The 15,588-nt window shown below is 44.0% G+C and overlaps 1 protein-coding gene across 2 annotated transcripts in view; it reads left to right on the top strand.

The window, feature by feature from the left end:
- Positions 1-15,588, top strand: part of naalad2 (N-acetylated alpha-linked acidic dipeptidase 2) — a 223,168-nt gene that overhangs the window by 75,529 nt on the left and 132,051 nt on the right. For both annotated transcript variants that reach the window (XR_015079726.1, XM_085998794.1), the window contains exon 4: positions 4,262-4,363. Coding sequence is in view for 1 of the 2 variants with exons in the window: in XM_085998794.1 (XP_085854920.1) it covers positions 4,262-4,363 (102 nt within the window). In the remaining variant the exon portion in view is untranslated. The remainder of the gene's footprint in view (positions 1-4,261; positions 4,364-15,588) is intronic.

Below are 15,588 nucleotides of genomic sequence, written 5' to 3'. Positions count from 1 at the left end.
GAGGCTGCTAAAGTGGGGTCGTCCTCCTCTTCTTCATCAGAATTATCAGAATTAGATTCCCCCATGATAGGGTTCACCTGAGACCGCTTGAATTGTCTGGTTGCAGCTACAGCAGCAGATCGAGATCTGGGCAGCTGATAGAGGTCTGCATTTCTCTTTGCCAAATCCAGTGAACAAGCTAGGTCAAAAGCTTTTTGTAGCTCAAGTGTTTTACTTTTTAGTAGACGCTGGCGTATAAATGGAGAGGCAATCCCGCAGATGAAAGCATCACGAATCATTTCTTGGCGGTACAGCTCAGCTGAGGCTGCCTGAAAGTTACAATCTACGCTGAGCCTGCGAAGTTCTTGCAGGAATTCGTCAATTGATTCCCCTGGCCCTTGTCGGGCTGTGGCCAGTAGATGTCTAGCATAGACCTCATTTGGGGTCTTCGCATACAGTTTCTTAAGTGCCCGAATCACCTCTTCGTAATTATCCCATTCATCAACATATTCGAAAACTTTTGGGGTCACATAATTGACAAGTATCTTCAATTTAGCAGGAGCATCCGCTTTACATTCATCCAGAAAATTCTCAAAAGTACGATACCAATGCTTCCATACCCTGCCAGCTGCTGGTGTATTCGGGTCCAAGTCCAGACGAATAGGCCGAAGGATTTTCTCCATGATGGGTGGTTCCCTGGATCCTTAACTTCCGAGTTTGTCTGAAGGTCTAGTATTTGTCAGTGTAAATATTAAGTTACTTAAATTGATGTAAGAAAAAGGAGACTTACCATCAAGTAACTTTAAAGTAAGCTTTAAGTAACTTATAAACACACTATATACACAAGAGAGGTCTTTACCATGCCTCTGGTAGAAGCCTCTTACAATACTGAACAGACCAGTATTTATACCAGTCCAACAGGAAGTGACATATGACAGGAAGTGAGGTATGTACACAGTTCATAGTTCACAGGAAGTGATGACATAACTTCCCGGAAGTTATCATTTTTATCACACAGTGCATGCCTGAAACCGGCATTTCTAATGTCTCTACGGGTGGGTACACAGTGCGTACCCTCCCGTAGGGATCGGAATATCCAGCCCATTGTCTCCTGTGGCATACCACTGACATCTAGCTATCACTCAAATACCTTCTCAAGATCAATAACTCACTGCTGTCTAAGAAGCAGACAATTTCTATTCAATCCAATATAGTGCATCTATCCCATAGGCTTGTACCATATGTAGTAGTCTATTATTTGGATAGTGTCAAATATCTTTCTGAAATCCAACTACACAACATTCATTGTCTCACCCTAGGTACGTAACACAGAATCAGTCAAATCTGATCATGTCTTCACCCATGGTGCACACGAGTATTTTTTCCTGTAGATGTCACTGAAAACAATCTGAAGCAGGAACCCTGGCTGATTTTTTTTATCCCTCCCTGGCCTGGAATGCTGAGGTCAGTTATAGAACCCCCAACTGTTGTACAAGTCAAGATCAGCTAACACAGCACGAACTAGAACCTAGCAGTTTATAATTGCTCAGTGTCACATCACATAGTGCATTTACCAACAAACCCAGTGTGCAATTGCTTCTTTTCATTTCATTTATAACTTTATAAATCCCACATCTTTTCAGCCCTGCCACTGGCCAAGGGCTCAACCATGCCCCTGCCAAGAATGGCCAGCACCGTCTCCTCCAAGGGGGTGGGGTGAGGCTAGGAATGGGAGATGTGCCTCATTATTGGTGCAGATTGTTGGTAGGTGAATGATTGGGGGTCGTGCATTGAGAAGTGTGTGAGGCTAATGATGCAGTTGGTAGATGACGGCTTTTGAAGATGCACTTACTGACCTTGACCAGTGGTCTGAGGTCACAAAGCTTCTTTGAGCACTGGAGTCAGGTGGTGGGGGCGACACTGCTGGCAGTGACGGCCTTAGTGATGTACTCCTACATTGTTCTTTCTGGAGGGCCTCCTTGCCCTTGTGGGTAGAGGGCCGCTCTTGCAGTGTTGACCCCCTGCACAAAGCTGGAGTGCTGCGTGTGAGACCCTTGGTGCCTCTTCCCTGGCTTGCTGAGCCATTTGTGTTAGTGCTGAGGCAGTTTTCCCATTTGTTGAGGTTAGGAAGGTAATTCAGCTTTAACAACTGAATATTCGCATTTGGAACTTCTTTTAAATATTGAATATTTCTTAAAAGGCAGAAAGGGCTGAAAAATGTATTGAGTCACTTCATTTTATTTTGTATTGGTTCAGAGTTCATGGCCCCTTTAAATCTCCGACCTCTTCATTGCCCACAATTCCTTACGAGCTCCACAGCTTTGCTCACAGAGGCTGTGGGAAGCTGCAATGTCAGACCTGGACAGGAACTGGACAGAATTCCCTTATTCATTTTGTTATTGTCTGTTTTAAAGTGGGGCTAAGAATAAAGAAAGAAAGACTTGCATTTATATAGCACCTTTCATGACCACTGGACGTCTCAAAGCACTTTACAGCCAATGAAGTACTTTTTGAAGTGGAGTCGCTGTTGTAATATGGGAAAACAAGAAATGATGGCCCTAGAAGAGACCATTCAACCATCTAACAATTTGTTCCACAACCATATACAATTTGCCCTACCAGAATATTTACATTTTTAATCTCTTGAGGGTAGAGTCTGCAGAGATTTTCCCCTGTCTGCTATGGAAAATGAAACATCAAGTGGTTAACGTTTCAGGTTGATGACCTTTCGTCAGGAGTTCTGACAAAAGGTCACTGACATGAAACATGAACCCTCTGTTTCTCTCTCCAAAGATGCTGCCTGACCTATTGAGTGTTTCCAGCATTTTCTGTTTTTATTTAATATTTTGTGTTTTTTTTATCTGGGATTAATCAGTCACGCAGAGTTGAGACCTGTAGTCTTAAAAGGTTTTATCTCTATGTTCCCAAACAATGTGATAGTACACTCCCAAAGAGTAGATAAAACTGCTGTAATAAAGCAAAGCTTAAAAATTAACAATAAGCTGGAGAACTAAAATTGCAACAAAATGTGTTGTCAGTTTGTCACTATACTGTTGCAGCAGGAACACTCATCCAGCATAAATCACTTGCATGACCACGCCATCACAACAATGAACATTGCAGAACAACTAAGGAAGTACTAGAGAATTAATCAACTCATAGAGCAGCAGGCAGCAGTACTGAATTAATTAATTAATGGAGAAGCAGGCACCAGTGAGTTAATAAATTAATACTGCAGCAGGTATGCAAACTCTCTCTAGCTTTTGTGCTCTCTGTGCTCTGTAAGTGTGTTTATTCTAATGTGTACATTTAAGATCTTTCTATGTGGTGCCTTTCACATTTCTCTCTCATGCATTGTACCTATGTCTCATCTATCACCAAAGTGGTTTTTTTTCTCTTTGCCTATCCTTACCCGTGTGTCTTTCCCTCTCTTTATGCTTGCCTGTCTCTTTCCCACATCTCTGCCCATGTCTAAGTGCACTTATGCTTACCAATCTCTCTCTCCATATTTTGATTCCCCTATTTTGCCTGTCTCTCTCCCCAATTGTGTTTTTATGCCTATATGCACTCATGCTTGCCAGTCTGTCCTTCCCAATATTTTTCTTCACTTATCTTTGCACCTAGCTATCTCTCCCCTACCTCTGCATGCAGTCATGCTGGGCAATCTCTCTCTGCCTCTCCCATATTTTTCTCTGTATATGTCTTTCTCTACAGTAGTGGCTCTCCATGTGTGTGATGGGGGGTGAGGGTTCCGATCCTAGGGAAGCAGGCAGCTTGGTGGGCTGGGAGGAAGCACCCCTGCTCCTCCTGGCCCACAAGTAGTGCTGTAATGGTACTTGCCTTATGGCTGAAGCTGTTTTCGCCTCCCTTGAGCTGCTGGGGTTCCCCGATGCCTGGGAAACCCAGCCGGCCAGGGTTAAATCTGTAAGGGAAGTTAAATGCGAGGCTCCCAGTCTCATAATATTTAAATGGCCAGCCCGCCTCCTGGGCGCCCCTTGCCCCGGCTCTGTTAAACCCAGAAGTGGGCGAGTTTGAGGTGGGTTGGGGTCAGGTTTGAGAGTTTATTTTTTTACATCTCACCCGACCCCAACCCACCCGTTTTTGGGGGTTAAAATTCACCCCACAAGTAAGTGTGTGTGTGTGTGTGTGTGTGTGTGTGTGTGAACTGATAGAAAATGAAAAAGAAACCGAGACAGAGATTTATTTTGGTATAATTACAAAGCAATGGGAGGTGACTAACAATATAGTATATAAAATTAACGAACTGTTACTTTATTTTCAGATTTTCAATACATCTCTCTTTGAACCGCTACCTCCAGGATATGAAAATGTAGAGGACCTGGTACCACCTTTCAATGCCTATTCTCCAGCAGGTACACCAGTGGTAAGCTCACCTAATTGTGGAAACATTCTGTTGTAATCTAATGATTAAAAACTGGGCAGATTGGAAATCTTTTGGTATCCCATAACAACTTTAAATTCTGGTACTACTATCCTTTCCAAACAATTACTCCTTGTCCTGGCCACAGAACTAATGGTAGAAGAGTGTCTTGTTTTGCACACTTTGTACAAAAATAATAAATTGCAGGACAACGGAGTATTACAGTTTAAACTCTTTTAATGAAGCATCAGGTCTGTGATCTGACTCACAGCAGCACAGCACCGTGTGGACAAGATGGAGTCTGGACCCCCTGGGTCTTCTAAACAATAGCAGTCCTTACAGATGCCTGCAGGCCAATGACAACTCAGCATGTGATCACATGTGAATATAATAGGTATTCCTTACAGATGCCTGCGGGCCAATGATAAATCAATATGCAAATGTTACATCCACTTTCTTTTAAAAGAAAAATGTTATGCATTACTTTTGAACCTTCTACATAATGTTCTCAGTAGCATCAAAATATAAGTAAACTTAACATTTAACTAGCACTGAAAACATCTCAACGTTTCAATAACAATGTACGTTTTTTTTTTAGGGCAGTGATCCGCCTACACCCTTTTGACAGTTCACAAGTCAAGGATAACTCTAGGCTTGACCTCTCGTCGGAATGACGGTGTTGTTCCTTGGTGTTCAGGAGGTGCCTGCAATTGCGGCGGTACACCTGTCCTTCTGGGGTGCGGATGTGATACGATCGCTCAGTGTCAGCTGGCTGGATGACGACTGCTGGCTTCCAGTAGTCATGCTCCTGGATTCTGACGGATTCTCCATTGTGCAGCGGCGGCAGTAGTCTAGCTGACCTGTCATAGTATCTCTTTTGGTGTTGCTGTCTCTGTACACGTTTTGCATGCACTTGCTTGCAACTGACGACCTGCCAGGGCCTGTCTGGGAAAGGGTGAGGTATCATGGGCTCTTTGACATTTGATGGGCGGCGTTCTAGACAAATGGAACATTTTCCGACAATGTCCTCAACGTGTTTGCACATTCTGGGCCAAAACATAATGTCACGTGCTCTTTGTTTGCATTTTTCCATGCCCATATGTCCAGCATGAATTTTTGTCAACATCTCTTCTCTGAGACTGTTAGGAATGATGATTTTCTCCCCTTTGAAGATGATTCCATTGATTTGTGATAGTTTGTCTCTGTGGTTCCAGAATTCAGATATGCTCTGAGGGCATTTCCTCCTTTCCTCAGGCCATCCTTCATGTATGACTTGCTCAGCAGTGTGAGTTGTGCATCTTTCTCTGTTGCTGCTCGGATCTCCTTCAGTTTTGAGTCACTCACAGGTAAGCTGTTGTACACCATGTGCACCTGCACATCCATGCCTTCACTGAGGCTGCTGTCCTGGTAGCTAAGAGACTTTCTGGAGAGCGTGTCTGCGACAGGAATGTCTTTGCCTGGACGGTGAATGATTGTGAAGTCATACTTCTGTAGCTGAAGGATCATTCTCTGTAGCCTTGGTGGGGCTGCGGCTAGTGGTTTCCTCATAATTGACTCATAGAAACGTAGAAGATAGGAGCAGGAGTAGGCCATTCGGCCCTTCGAGCCTGCTCCGCCATTCAATGAGATCATGGCTGGTCATCCAAATTCAGTACCTTGTCCCTGCCTTCTCCCCATATCCCTTCATCCCTTTAGCCTCAAGAAATATATCCAATTCTTTCTTGAATATATTTAATGAACTGGCCTCCACTGCCCTCTGTGGCAGAGAATTCCACAGGTTCACCACTCTCTGGGTGAAGAAATTCCTCCTCATTTCAGTCCTAAATGGCTTACCCCTTATCCTTAGACTATGACCCCTGGTTCTGGACTCCCCGGCCATCAGAAACATCCTTCCTGCATCTAGTCTGTTCAGACCTGACAGCACTTTATAGGATTCGATGAGATCCCCTCTCAATCTTCTAAACTCCAGTGAGTATAAGACCAATCGACACAATCTCTCCTCATACGTCATTCCTGCCATCCCAGGTATCAGCCTGGTGAATCTTCGCTGCACTCCCTCCATGGCAAGAACGTCCTTCCTCAGGTAAGGTGACCAAAACTGCACACAATACTCAAGGTGCGGTCTCACCAAGGCCCTGTACAACTGTAGCAAGACATCCTGTTCTTGTACTCGAACCCTCTTACTACGAAGGCCAACATACCATTTGCCGCCTTAACCGCCTGCTGCACCTGCATGCTTACCTTCAGCGACTGGTGCACAATAACACCCAGGTCTCTTTGCACTTCCCCTTCTCCCAATTTATTGCCATTCAAATAATAATCTGCCTTCCTGTTTTTGCCACCAAAGTGGATAACCTCACATTTATCCACATTATAGTGCATTTGCCATGTTTCTGCCCAATCACCCAACCTGTCCAAATCGTACTGGAGTTTCACGACATCCTCCTCACAGCTTACCCTCCCACCCAGCTTTGTGTCGTCTGCAAATTTGGAGATACTACATCCAATTCCCTCGTCCAGATCATTAATATATATAGTGAACAGCTGGGGTCCTAGGACCGATCCTTGCGGTACCCCACTAGTCACTGCCTGCCACTCGGAAAACGACCCGTTTATTCCAACTCTTTGCTTTCTGTCTGCCAACCAGTTCTCTATCCAAGTCAATACCTTGCCCCCAATCCCATGTGCCTTAATTTTGCACGCTAATCTCTTATGTGGGACCTTATCGAAAGCCTTCTGAAAGTCCAAATACACCACATCCACTGGTTCTCCCTTATCTATTTTACCAGTTACATCCTCAAAAAATTCCAGTAGATTAGTCAAGCATGATTTACCTTTTGTAAATCCATGTTGACTTTGTCCGATCCTGTCACTGCTTTCCAAGTGCTCTGCTATTACATCTTTTATAATAGACTCTAGCATTTTCCCCACTACCGATGTCAGGCTTACCGGTCTATAATTCCCCGCTTTTTCTCTACCACCTTTTTTGAATAGTGGAGTAATTTTAGCTACCCTCCAATCCATGGGTACTGTTCCAGAGTCTATCGAGTTCTGGAAGATGACCAGCAATGCATCTACTATCTCTAGGGCCACCTCCTTAAGTACCCTGGGATGTAGACCATCAGGCCCTGGGGATTTATCGGCCTTCAGTCCCATCAATTTTCCTAACACCATTTCCCTACAAATACTGATTTCTTTCAGTTCCTCCCTTTCATCAGACCCTATGTTCCCCGGCATCTCTGGGAGGTTATTTGTGTCCTCCTTTGTGAAGACAGAACCAAAGTATGTATTTAGTTGGTGTGCCATTTCCTTGTTTCCCATTATAAATTCCCCTGATTCTGACTGCAAGGGACCTACGCTTGGCTTCACCAATCTTTTTCTCTTCACATATCTATAAAAGCTTTTACAGTCAGTTTTTATGTTCTCTGCTAGCTTACTCGCATTCTATTTTCCCTTTCTTAATCAATCCCTTTGTCCTCCTTTGTTGACTCCTAAACTGCTCCCAATCCTCAGGATTATTGCTTTTTCTAGCCAATTTATATGTCCTCTCCTTGGATCTTATGCTATCCCTAACTTCCCTTGTTAGCCACGGTTGAGTCACCTTTTTTGTTTTATTTTTATGCCAAACTGGGATGAACAAATTCTGTAGCTCATCCATTCGGTCTTTGAATGTTTGCCATTGCCTATCCACCGTCAACCCTTTGAGTGACATTCCCCAATCAATCCTACCCAACTCGCTCCTCAGACCATCGTAGTTTCCTTTATTTAAATTGAGGACCCTTGTCTTTGAGTCAACTACTTCATTCTCCATCTTAATGAAGAATTCGATCATATTATGATCGCTCCGACCCAAGGGGCCTCGTACAACAAGATTGCTAATTAATCCTTTCCCATTACATAATACCCAGTCTAAGATGGTCTGATCTCTGGTTGGTTCCTCGACATATTGGTCCAGGAAACCATCCCGTAAACACTCCAGGAATTCCTCCTCCACAGTATTGTTACTAATTTGGTTGGCCCAATCTATGTAGATTAAAGTCACCCATGATGACTGCTGTGCCCTTATTGCACACTTCTTTAATTTCCCTTTTAATGCCATCCCCAACCTCCGCCTTACTGTTTGGAGGTCTATATACCACTCCCACTAATGTTTTTTTCCCCTTAGTATTTCTCAATTCTACCCATACAGATTCCACATCATCAGAGCTAATATCCTTCATTACAATTGTATTAATCCCTTCTTTAACCAGTAATGCTACCCCACCTCCCTTTCCTTTTTGCCTATCTTTCCTGAATATCGAATACCCCTGGATGTTGAGTTCCCAGTCTTGGCCATCCTTGAGCCACGTTTCCGTAATCCCAACCAAATCATATTCGTTTACCTCTGTTTGCGCAGCCAATTCATCCACCTTATTACAAATGCTCCTCGCATTAAGACACAAAGCCTTCAGGCTTGTTTTTTTAACGCTCTTAGACCTATTAGAATTATTATTTACTGTGGCCACGTTTGATTTAAACTGTTGATTTCTCTGACTGCCACTTTTGTTTTTCTCCTTCCTATCTTTTGCTTTTTTCCCTGTTTTCCTTTCCTCTGTCTCCCTGCTCAGGTTCGCAACCCCCTGCCATTTTAGTTTAAACCCCCCCGAACAGTGCTAGCAAACCTCCCCGCAAGGATATTTGTCCTGCTCTGGTTCAGGTGCAACCCGTCCGACTTGTACAAGTCCCACCTTCCCCAGAAGCAGGCCCAGTGATCCAGGAAACTAAAGCCCTCCCTCCTGCACCAACTCTTTAGCTACGCATTCATCTGCTCTATCCTCCTATTCCTATACTCACTAGCACGTGGCACCGGGAGTAATCCAGAGATTACAACCTTTGAGGTCCTACTCTTTAATCTGCTACCTAGCTCCCTAAATTCTTGCTGCAGGACCTCATCCCTCTTCCTACCTATGTCGCTGGTCCCAATGTGAACCACGACCTCTGCCTGTTCACCCTCCCCCTTCAGAATGCCCTGCAGCCGTTCAGTGACATCCTTGACCCTGGCACTAGGGCGGCAACAAACCATCCTGGAGTCACGTCTATGGCCACAGAAACGCCTATCTGTTCCCCTTACGATAGAATCCCCTACCACTATTGCTCTCCCACTCTTTTTCCTCCCTTCCTGAGCAGCAGAAGCACCCCTGGTGCCAGGAAGTTGGCTGCTGCTGCCTTCCCCTGGTGAGTCATCCCCCTCAACAGTATCCAAATTGGTATACCTGTTTGAAAGGGGGATGGCCACAGGGGTCCCCTGCACTACCTGCCTGCTACTATTGCGCCGCCTGGTGGTCACCCATTTCCCTTCTGCCTGTGCAGCCCTACCCTGCGGTAGGGGCTTGTGGTCGGATTCCACAATGACTTGTCGACCTTAGACGTACTGGTGGAAACGCTTACATCCAAACAGAATTGCATATAGCTCTTTCTCGATTTGAGCATAGTTGATTTCACTGTCTAAGAGAGATCTGGAAGCGTAGCCGATGGGCTTTCCTTCTTGCAGTAATACTGCGCCTAGTCCGTACTTTGACGCATCCACTTGTAGTCTGAGCTCTTTGTTGGGGTCAAAGTAAGCAAGAACCGGTCCTGGTTCTCTGGTGATTAGGTCTTTCATTTTCTGAAATGCTGTGTCATGTTGTTTGTCCCACAGGAACTCATTGGATTGTTTGAGCAACTGACGCATGGGTGTGTTGATTTCGGAGAGTCTCGGGGCAAACTTGGCTAAGTAGTTAACCATGCCTAGTACTGTCTCTAGTTCTGCGTGGTTCTTTGGTGGCTCCATCTTCTTGATGGCGGAGATTTTCTCTGGATCCGGCTTAATGCCATCAGTTGAGAGGCGATGCCCGAAATAACTGACCTCGGTGGATCCGATTATGCTTTTCTCGGGGTTGAGCCGGATACCTTTCTCCCGTGATCTTTGTAGCATTGCACGGAGGTTCCTGTCATGTTCCTCTCTATTCCTGCCATAAATGAGGATGTCGTCTACGATTGCGACTACTCCGTCGAGGCCTTCATCGGTTTCGTCGATCTTCTGCTGGAATTCATCCTGAGCTGAGATAAGACCAAATGGTAAACGCAGAAATCGGTAGTGTCCAAATAGTGTGTTGAACGTTGTTAGCTTAGATGACTCTTCCGTGAGCTTGATATTCCAGTATCCTGATCGTGCATCCATTACACTGAAGTAACGTGCTCCCACTAGCTTGGGTGTGATGTCATCTAGCGTTGGTAGAGGGTAGTGAGGGTGTTTGATAGCCTTGTTCAAATCTCTGCGGTCGAGACAGACTCTGAGTTTGCCTGTACGTGGTTTCTCAACCAGTACTAACGCGTTGACGCACTCTGTCGGTTCTGTTTCCCGGACGATGATTTCTGTATTCTCCATGCTCTGCAGCTCCTCCTTCAGGCGACTACGTAGAGCAAGGGGTATCTTTCTCGGTGGGCAAACCACAGGGGTTGCTGCTGGGTCAAGGTGAATAGTGCATTTACCTGGGAATAGTCCGATTCCTTTGAAAATGTCAGCAAACTCCTCCATGACTGTTTGCTTCTCAACTGGTGCTGGCAATGATAGCACTAGCTTGACGAGGTCCATGTCTAAACATGCCTTTAGACCTAGCACTGGAGGTGCTTGAGTGTCAATAATGTAAAAGTTCAACATCATGTCGCTTTCTTTGTACTTGCATTTCATCACGCATGTGCCTTTTACAATGAGCTGCTCACCCCCATAGCTGGTCAGTCTGCGTGAGGTGGGTTGTAGCTCACACTCATCCTTCAAGCTGTGATACTCACTCAGAGGAATTACATTAACCTGAGATCCAGTGTCTAGTTTAAACTTAAGCTCTTTGCCCTGTTTTCCTATCTCAATATCAGCAAAAGCTTGCTCAGTCTCTGAAATCTGTTTTTTCTGTGACACAGAATCAATAAACAGTTCCTCTGCATTTGGCTCTGTATCTGGCATTTGGCTGTCACTCACTTTGTGTACTGCTTCTCCGAAAACAGTCTTGCAAACTTTAGCAAAGTGGTTCCGTTTACCACATTTAGTACATTGCCTTCCTTTGGCAGGGCAGTGCTCCTTTTCTCCATGCCAGTTGTTTCCACAATATCCACAGTTTTTGAAGCGTTTTATGTCTGTGTCGCCCATTTTTAGAACTCTCGCTGTTCTTTCTGTTCTGAAACACGCTCTCTGGGCAGTGTTCTTTGGTGTGTGTCTATTAACTGCGTGCACTGTCTGTTCACTCAAGCTGTTCGTGGCGCCGGTTATGGTTTTCAACTGTGCTTGGGCTATCTTGTGCGATCTAGCTATGTCTATAGCTTTGTCCAGCGTTAGCTCGGACCCAACATTCAAAAGTTTCTCTCTCACTTTAGCTGAATGTATTCCAAACACGATGCGGTCTCTGACCATCTCATCTTTATCTGCATATACACAGTCTTTTACCAGCAGTTTTAACTCAGTCACGAACTGTTCAAACGACTCACTAGCTCCTTGTACTTTCTCCTGAAACTTGTACCTAGCGAATATCGTATTTGTCTTGGGCATCACATATGCTTCAAAACGGTCAAAATAACTTTTCAGTACCTTTGCTTCATCTGCGGTGGGAGACCATGTGTTAAAAATGTGTCTCCCTTTTTCTTCGATCCACAGGAGTAGGTAGTAGGTAGCTGCATTTTTCTTCCTCCCCTTTTCTTTTCAACAGACCCGAAAACATCAACTCCACGTGTTGCTTGAACTTGCTCCATTCTCTAGGTAAGTTCAAAGATTCCCAATTCATTTGGGGTAAGGGAGCTTCAACGATGTCCATTTCAAATCCCACTTCTGACACCATGTCTTGTTTTGCACACTTTGTACAAAAATAATAAATTGCAGGACAATGGAGTATTACAGTTTAAACTCTTTTAATGAAGCATCAGGTCTGTGATCTGACGCACAGCACTGTGTGGACAAGATGGAGTCTGGACCCCCTGGGTCTTCTGAACAATAGTAGTCCTTACAGATGCCTGCAGGCCAATGACAACTCAGCATGTGATCACATGTAAATATAATAGGTATTCCTTACAGATGCCTGCGGGCCAATGATAAATCAATATGCAAATGTTACAGAAGAGTGGGGTTATGTGAAAAACAGTACCTTCTCTGGACAGGATTCAAACTACCTCCTCATCGCCAAAGTGCAATGATGTCACAGTTAATTGGATATAGTGTGAGCATCATATGAAAGTGATCACTTGAAATTTAATTTAACAAGTCTTTCCATTTTTCATATCTCAATCTAAACAAATTAAATTTTGTGAGTGCATGTTTATTTTAATAATGTTGCCGGGTCCTTCATTGCAAAGTAAGAAATATATTGGCGATGTGGCCTTTTGCTTCAAGGCTTTGTTCAGTAACATTGGTTTGAAAGTAACATTGAAATTTGATGCTAATGTCACTGGAAGCTGGTAGTTGTGTATGCCGGCCTTCAGTACTACTCTTGCTCATTATCCAGCAATTTATTTTTCTGACGATTTTGTGACCTGATAGAGTAAGCCATAACAGAATAGTAAATTTCCCTTCCTTCTCCCAGTCCTAAGCTGTATCTCAGTACTCTGTTTGACCTTGTGTCAGAGATGTCAAAACATCCAGCAAGTTAACTGCAGACTGAGCTGTGCACATATTTATGGAACTGTTCTTGACTCTATTTCCTACATTACAACAGTGACTACAATTCAAAAAGTACTTCATTGGCTGTAAAGTGCTTTGGGACATCTGGTGGTTGTGAAAGGTGCTACATAAATGCAAGTCTTTCTTTCTCTATGTAAAATGACATAGATGTCTATTGGGGGGAAGTATATGCGAAGTACAAAATTAATGTAGTGGACAGGTTAATATTGACCCAAATAAGCAAAGTAGAAGTAACCTTTGATTGGACAGTTCCAGTCATGCAGAAGTTCTCCGAGCCTCAGTATTAAGAGGCTTTGCTAAACCTCTATTGTTTCATTCACAAACTGTTGAATGGTTCATTTTTTTAAAACAGGTAAAGTTAGCTGTTCCATTAATGTCATTCTGATTATACTTTGTTAAATATAATTTTGTGTCAGTGACTGGCTTAGTTTGCAATTTGTGGCTGCTAGGAAATGAAATTAATTTTAAAATCTTCTGTCAAGTGGACTGTGAAAAGCCCTGTGATGTGGTGTAACCTGACTTCCAAAGAGCATTTGACAACATTTCACATGAAAGGCTATTGGTTAAGTTCAAAGTGATGGGAATTCAGGGTGAATCTTGGGGATGGATAATTAATTGGCTGAATGATAGAAAGCAGCAGGTTTAGTTTGAGGACTTAAATTGGTGTGGGAGGGAGAGCTGAGTGGGGTGTCCCAGAGATCAGTATTGATACCCCTACTGTTTCAAATTTATACTAACGGTGCAGATTCAGAAACTCAGTGCCAACTGGACAAAATTGCAGATGATACCAAACAAGGAGGGGCAATTGAATCTGAGGAGGCAGCTTAGGAAATACAGAATGAGTTGGACAATGTATCCTGGCAGTACAGAAACGCGACTCCTTTCCCCCCTATATTGTCCTCCCCAGCTGGCTATTCTTCACACCACCTTGATGCGTGCCCTCATCCTCAAGCTGCACCTTGACCTCTCTGTACATCTCTTTCAAACACCTCACCCCCTTCATGCCTTTCATTTAAAATCCTTGTCATTTACCATCATCTCCTTCAAACCTCATGCCAACTTCCTCCCTTCCCTGTTCACTCCTCTTCTGAATTGACTGCTCTCCAGCCCCCTCTCTCAATATCAACCTTTATATAAACTCTCTTACCCTTTGCCACCATTTCAACCCCACCATCTCTCGAGGTCTCTCTACTTGGAGTCTTCATCTCTGAGAAAGCTATCTCTGAGAAAGCTATCTCTGACTACTTCCTCATCTCTCTTACCATCAACATCTCTCTTTCCCCTCCTCTGAACCCATTACTTTTACTACCTATGCATGGAAAAATCTTTCTCAGTCCCTTACATTCATAATTTCAAATTCCCACATCTCTTACCTTGGGCCTGCTATTCATCATAATAGCTGACTGTGGTCAACTTGCTTAACCACCCTCTTATTGCTTTGTTCCCAGCAATCTCCCGCCCCTCTCGTTTCTCCTGGTACAGCCTCCATCTTCGCTCCGACAAGTCTGAGGGGTGCAAATTTAAGCATAGCTGACATGCAACTGGTCTAGCCATCAATTGCCAAGTGGGCTTCACCAGCTTAATCATTACTATGCATCACTTTCCTCAACCAAAATCACCTACTATTCCAGGATCATTTTTTCTACTGACTACCTTAAACCCCTCTCCCAACATCCTCTACCCTCACCTCAAATGCCAAATTGGAGAAGTTTGTGGATTTCTTCATTACCAAGATCAAGACCATTAACGCAGCCGCCTTCGCTGCTTCTTCCCCTTCTGTAGCCAGTGCATCTCCAGCAGTGGCTTCTCTTCCCATCCTGCACCATCATCTCTGGAGTACCCCAAAGACTTATCCTTGGTCCCCTCCTTTTCTTCATCTATGTACTGCCCTTCAGTGACATTAGCAACAGCATGAGGTCAGCTTCCACATGTATGCTGATGATGCCCAGCTGTATGTCTCCACTGCTTCTTGACCCCTCAACCGTTTCTGTGCTGCCAGACTCCTTGTCTGACATGCAGCCTTGGAGGAATTGAAATTTCCCCCTGCTTAACTTTGAGATGACCAAATGTATTGGCCCGGAATTTGTGGTCAGATGCAAAGCAAAGGTGCTCACCGCTAGCCCTGAAGAAAGCTGCCCACAGAGATCTCGCGACCTCTGTGGCGAGAAGTTTGCCTTTTTCAACGCGTAATTGATTGAATTCCCTAGTGCGATGCTGCTGTGGCGTCAACAAGCTGTTTAAGCAGCCAATCACATTGCGGAATACTCAGACAGGGAACCAGGAAATGAAAAGCTGCTTTTATCCAGACTTTTAAAAATGTTGAGCGAAATAAAATTTGGGGCTCTCGCATGGGGATAAGTTAGAACCTAAAATATCATTAACAAACTTAATTTTTTTTAAAGTTTCTTAAAAATTGTAATTTTTATCATAATGGAGAAATTTGACACTCCACAAAATTAATATTAGTTTTTCAGGGCCATAACATTTGTTTAGCAGTCAATACACTGTTAAAACCCCAGTTATACCTAATCCAACAAGGCTTAACATT

The sequence above is a fragment of the Somniosus microcephalus genome, chromosome 10 (genome assembly GCF_052327205.1).
Source record: "Somniosus microcephalus isolate GS21.2 chromosome 10, FLI_Smic_1.0, whole genome shotgun sequence".
Taxonomy (NCBI): domain Eukaryota; kingdom Metazoa; phylum Chordata; class Chondrichthyes; order Squaliformes; family Somniosidae; genus Somniosus; species Somniosus microcephalus.
This window is presented reverse-complemented; position numbering and strand designations above follow the sequence as displayed.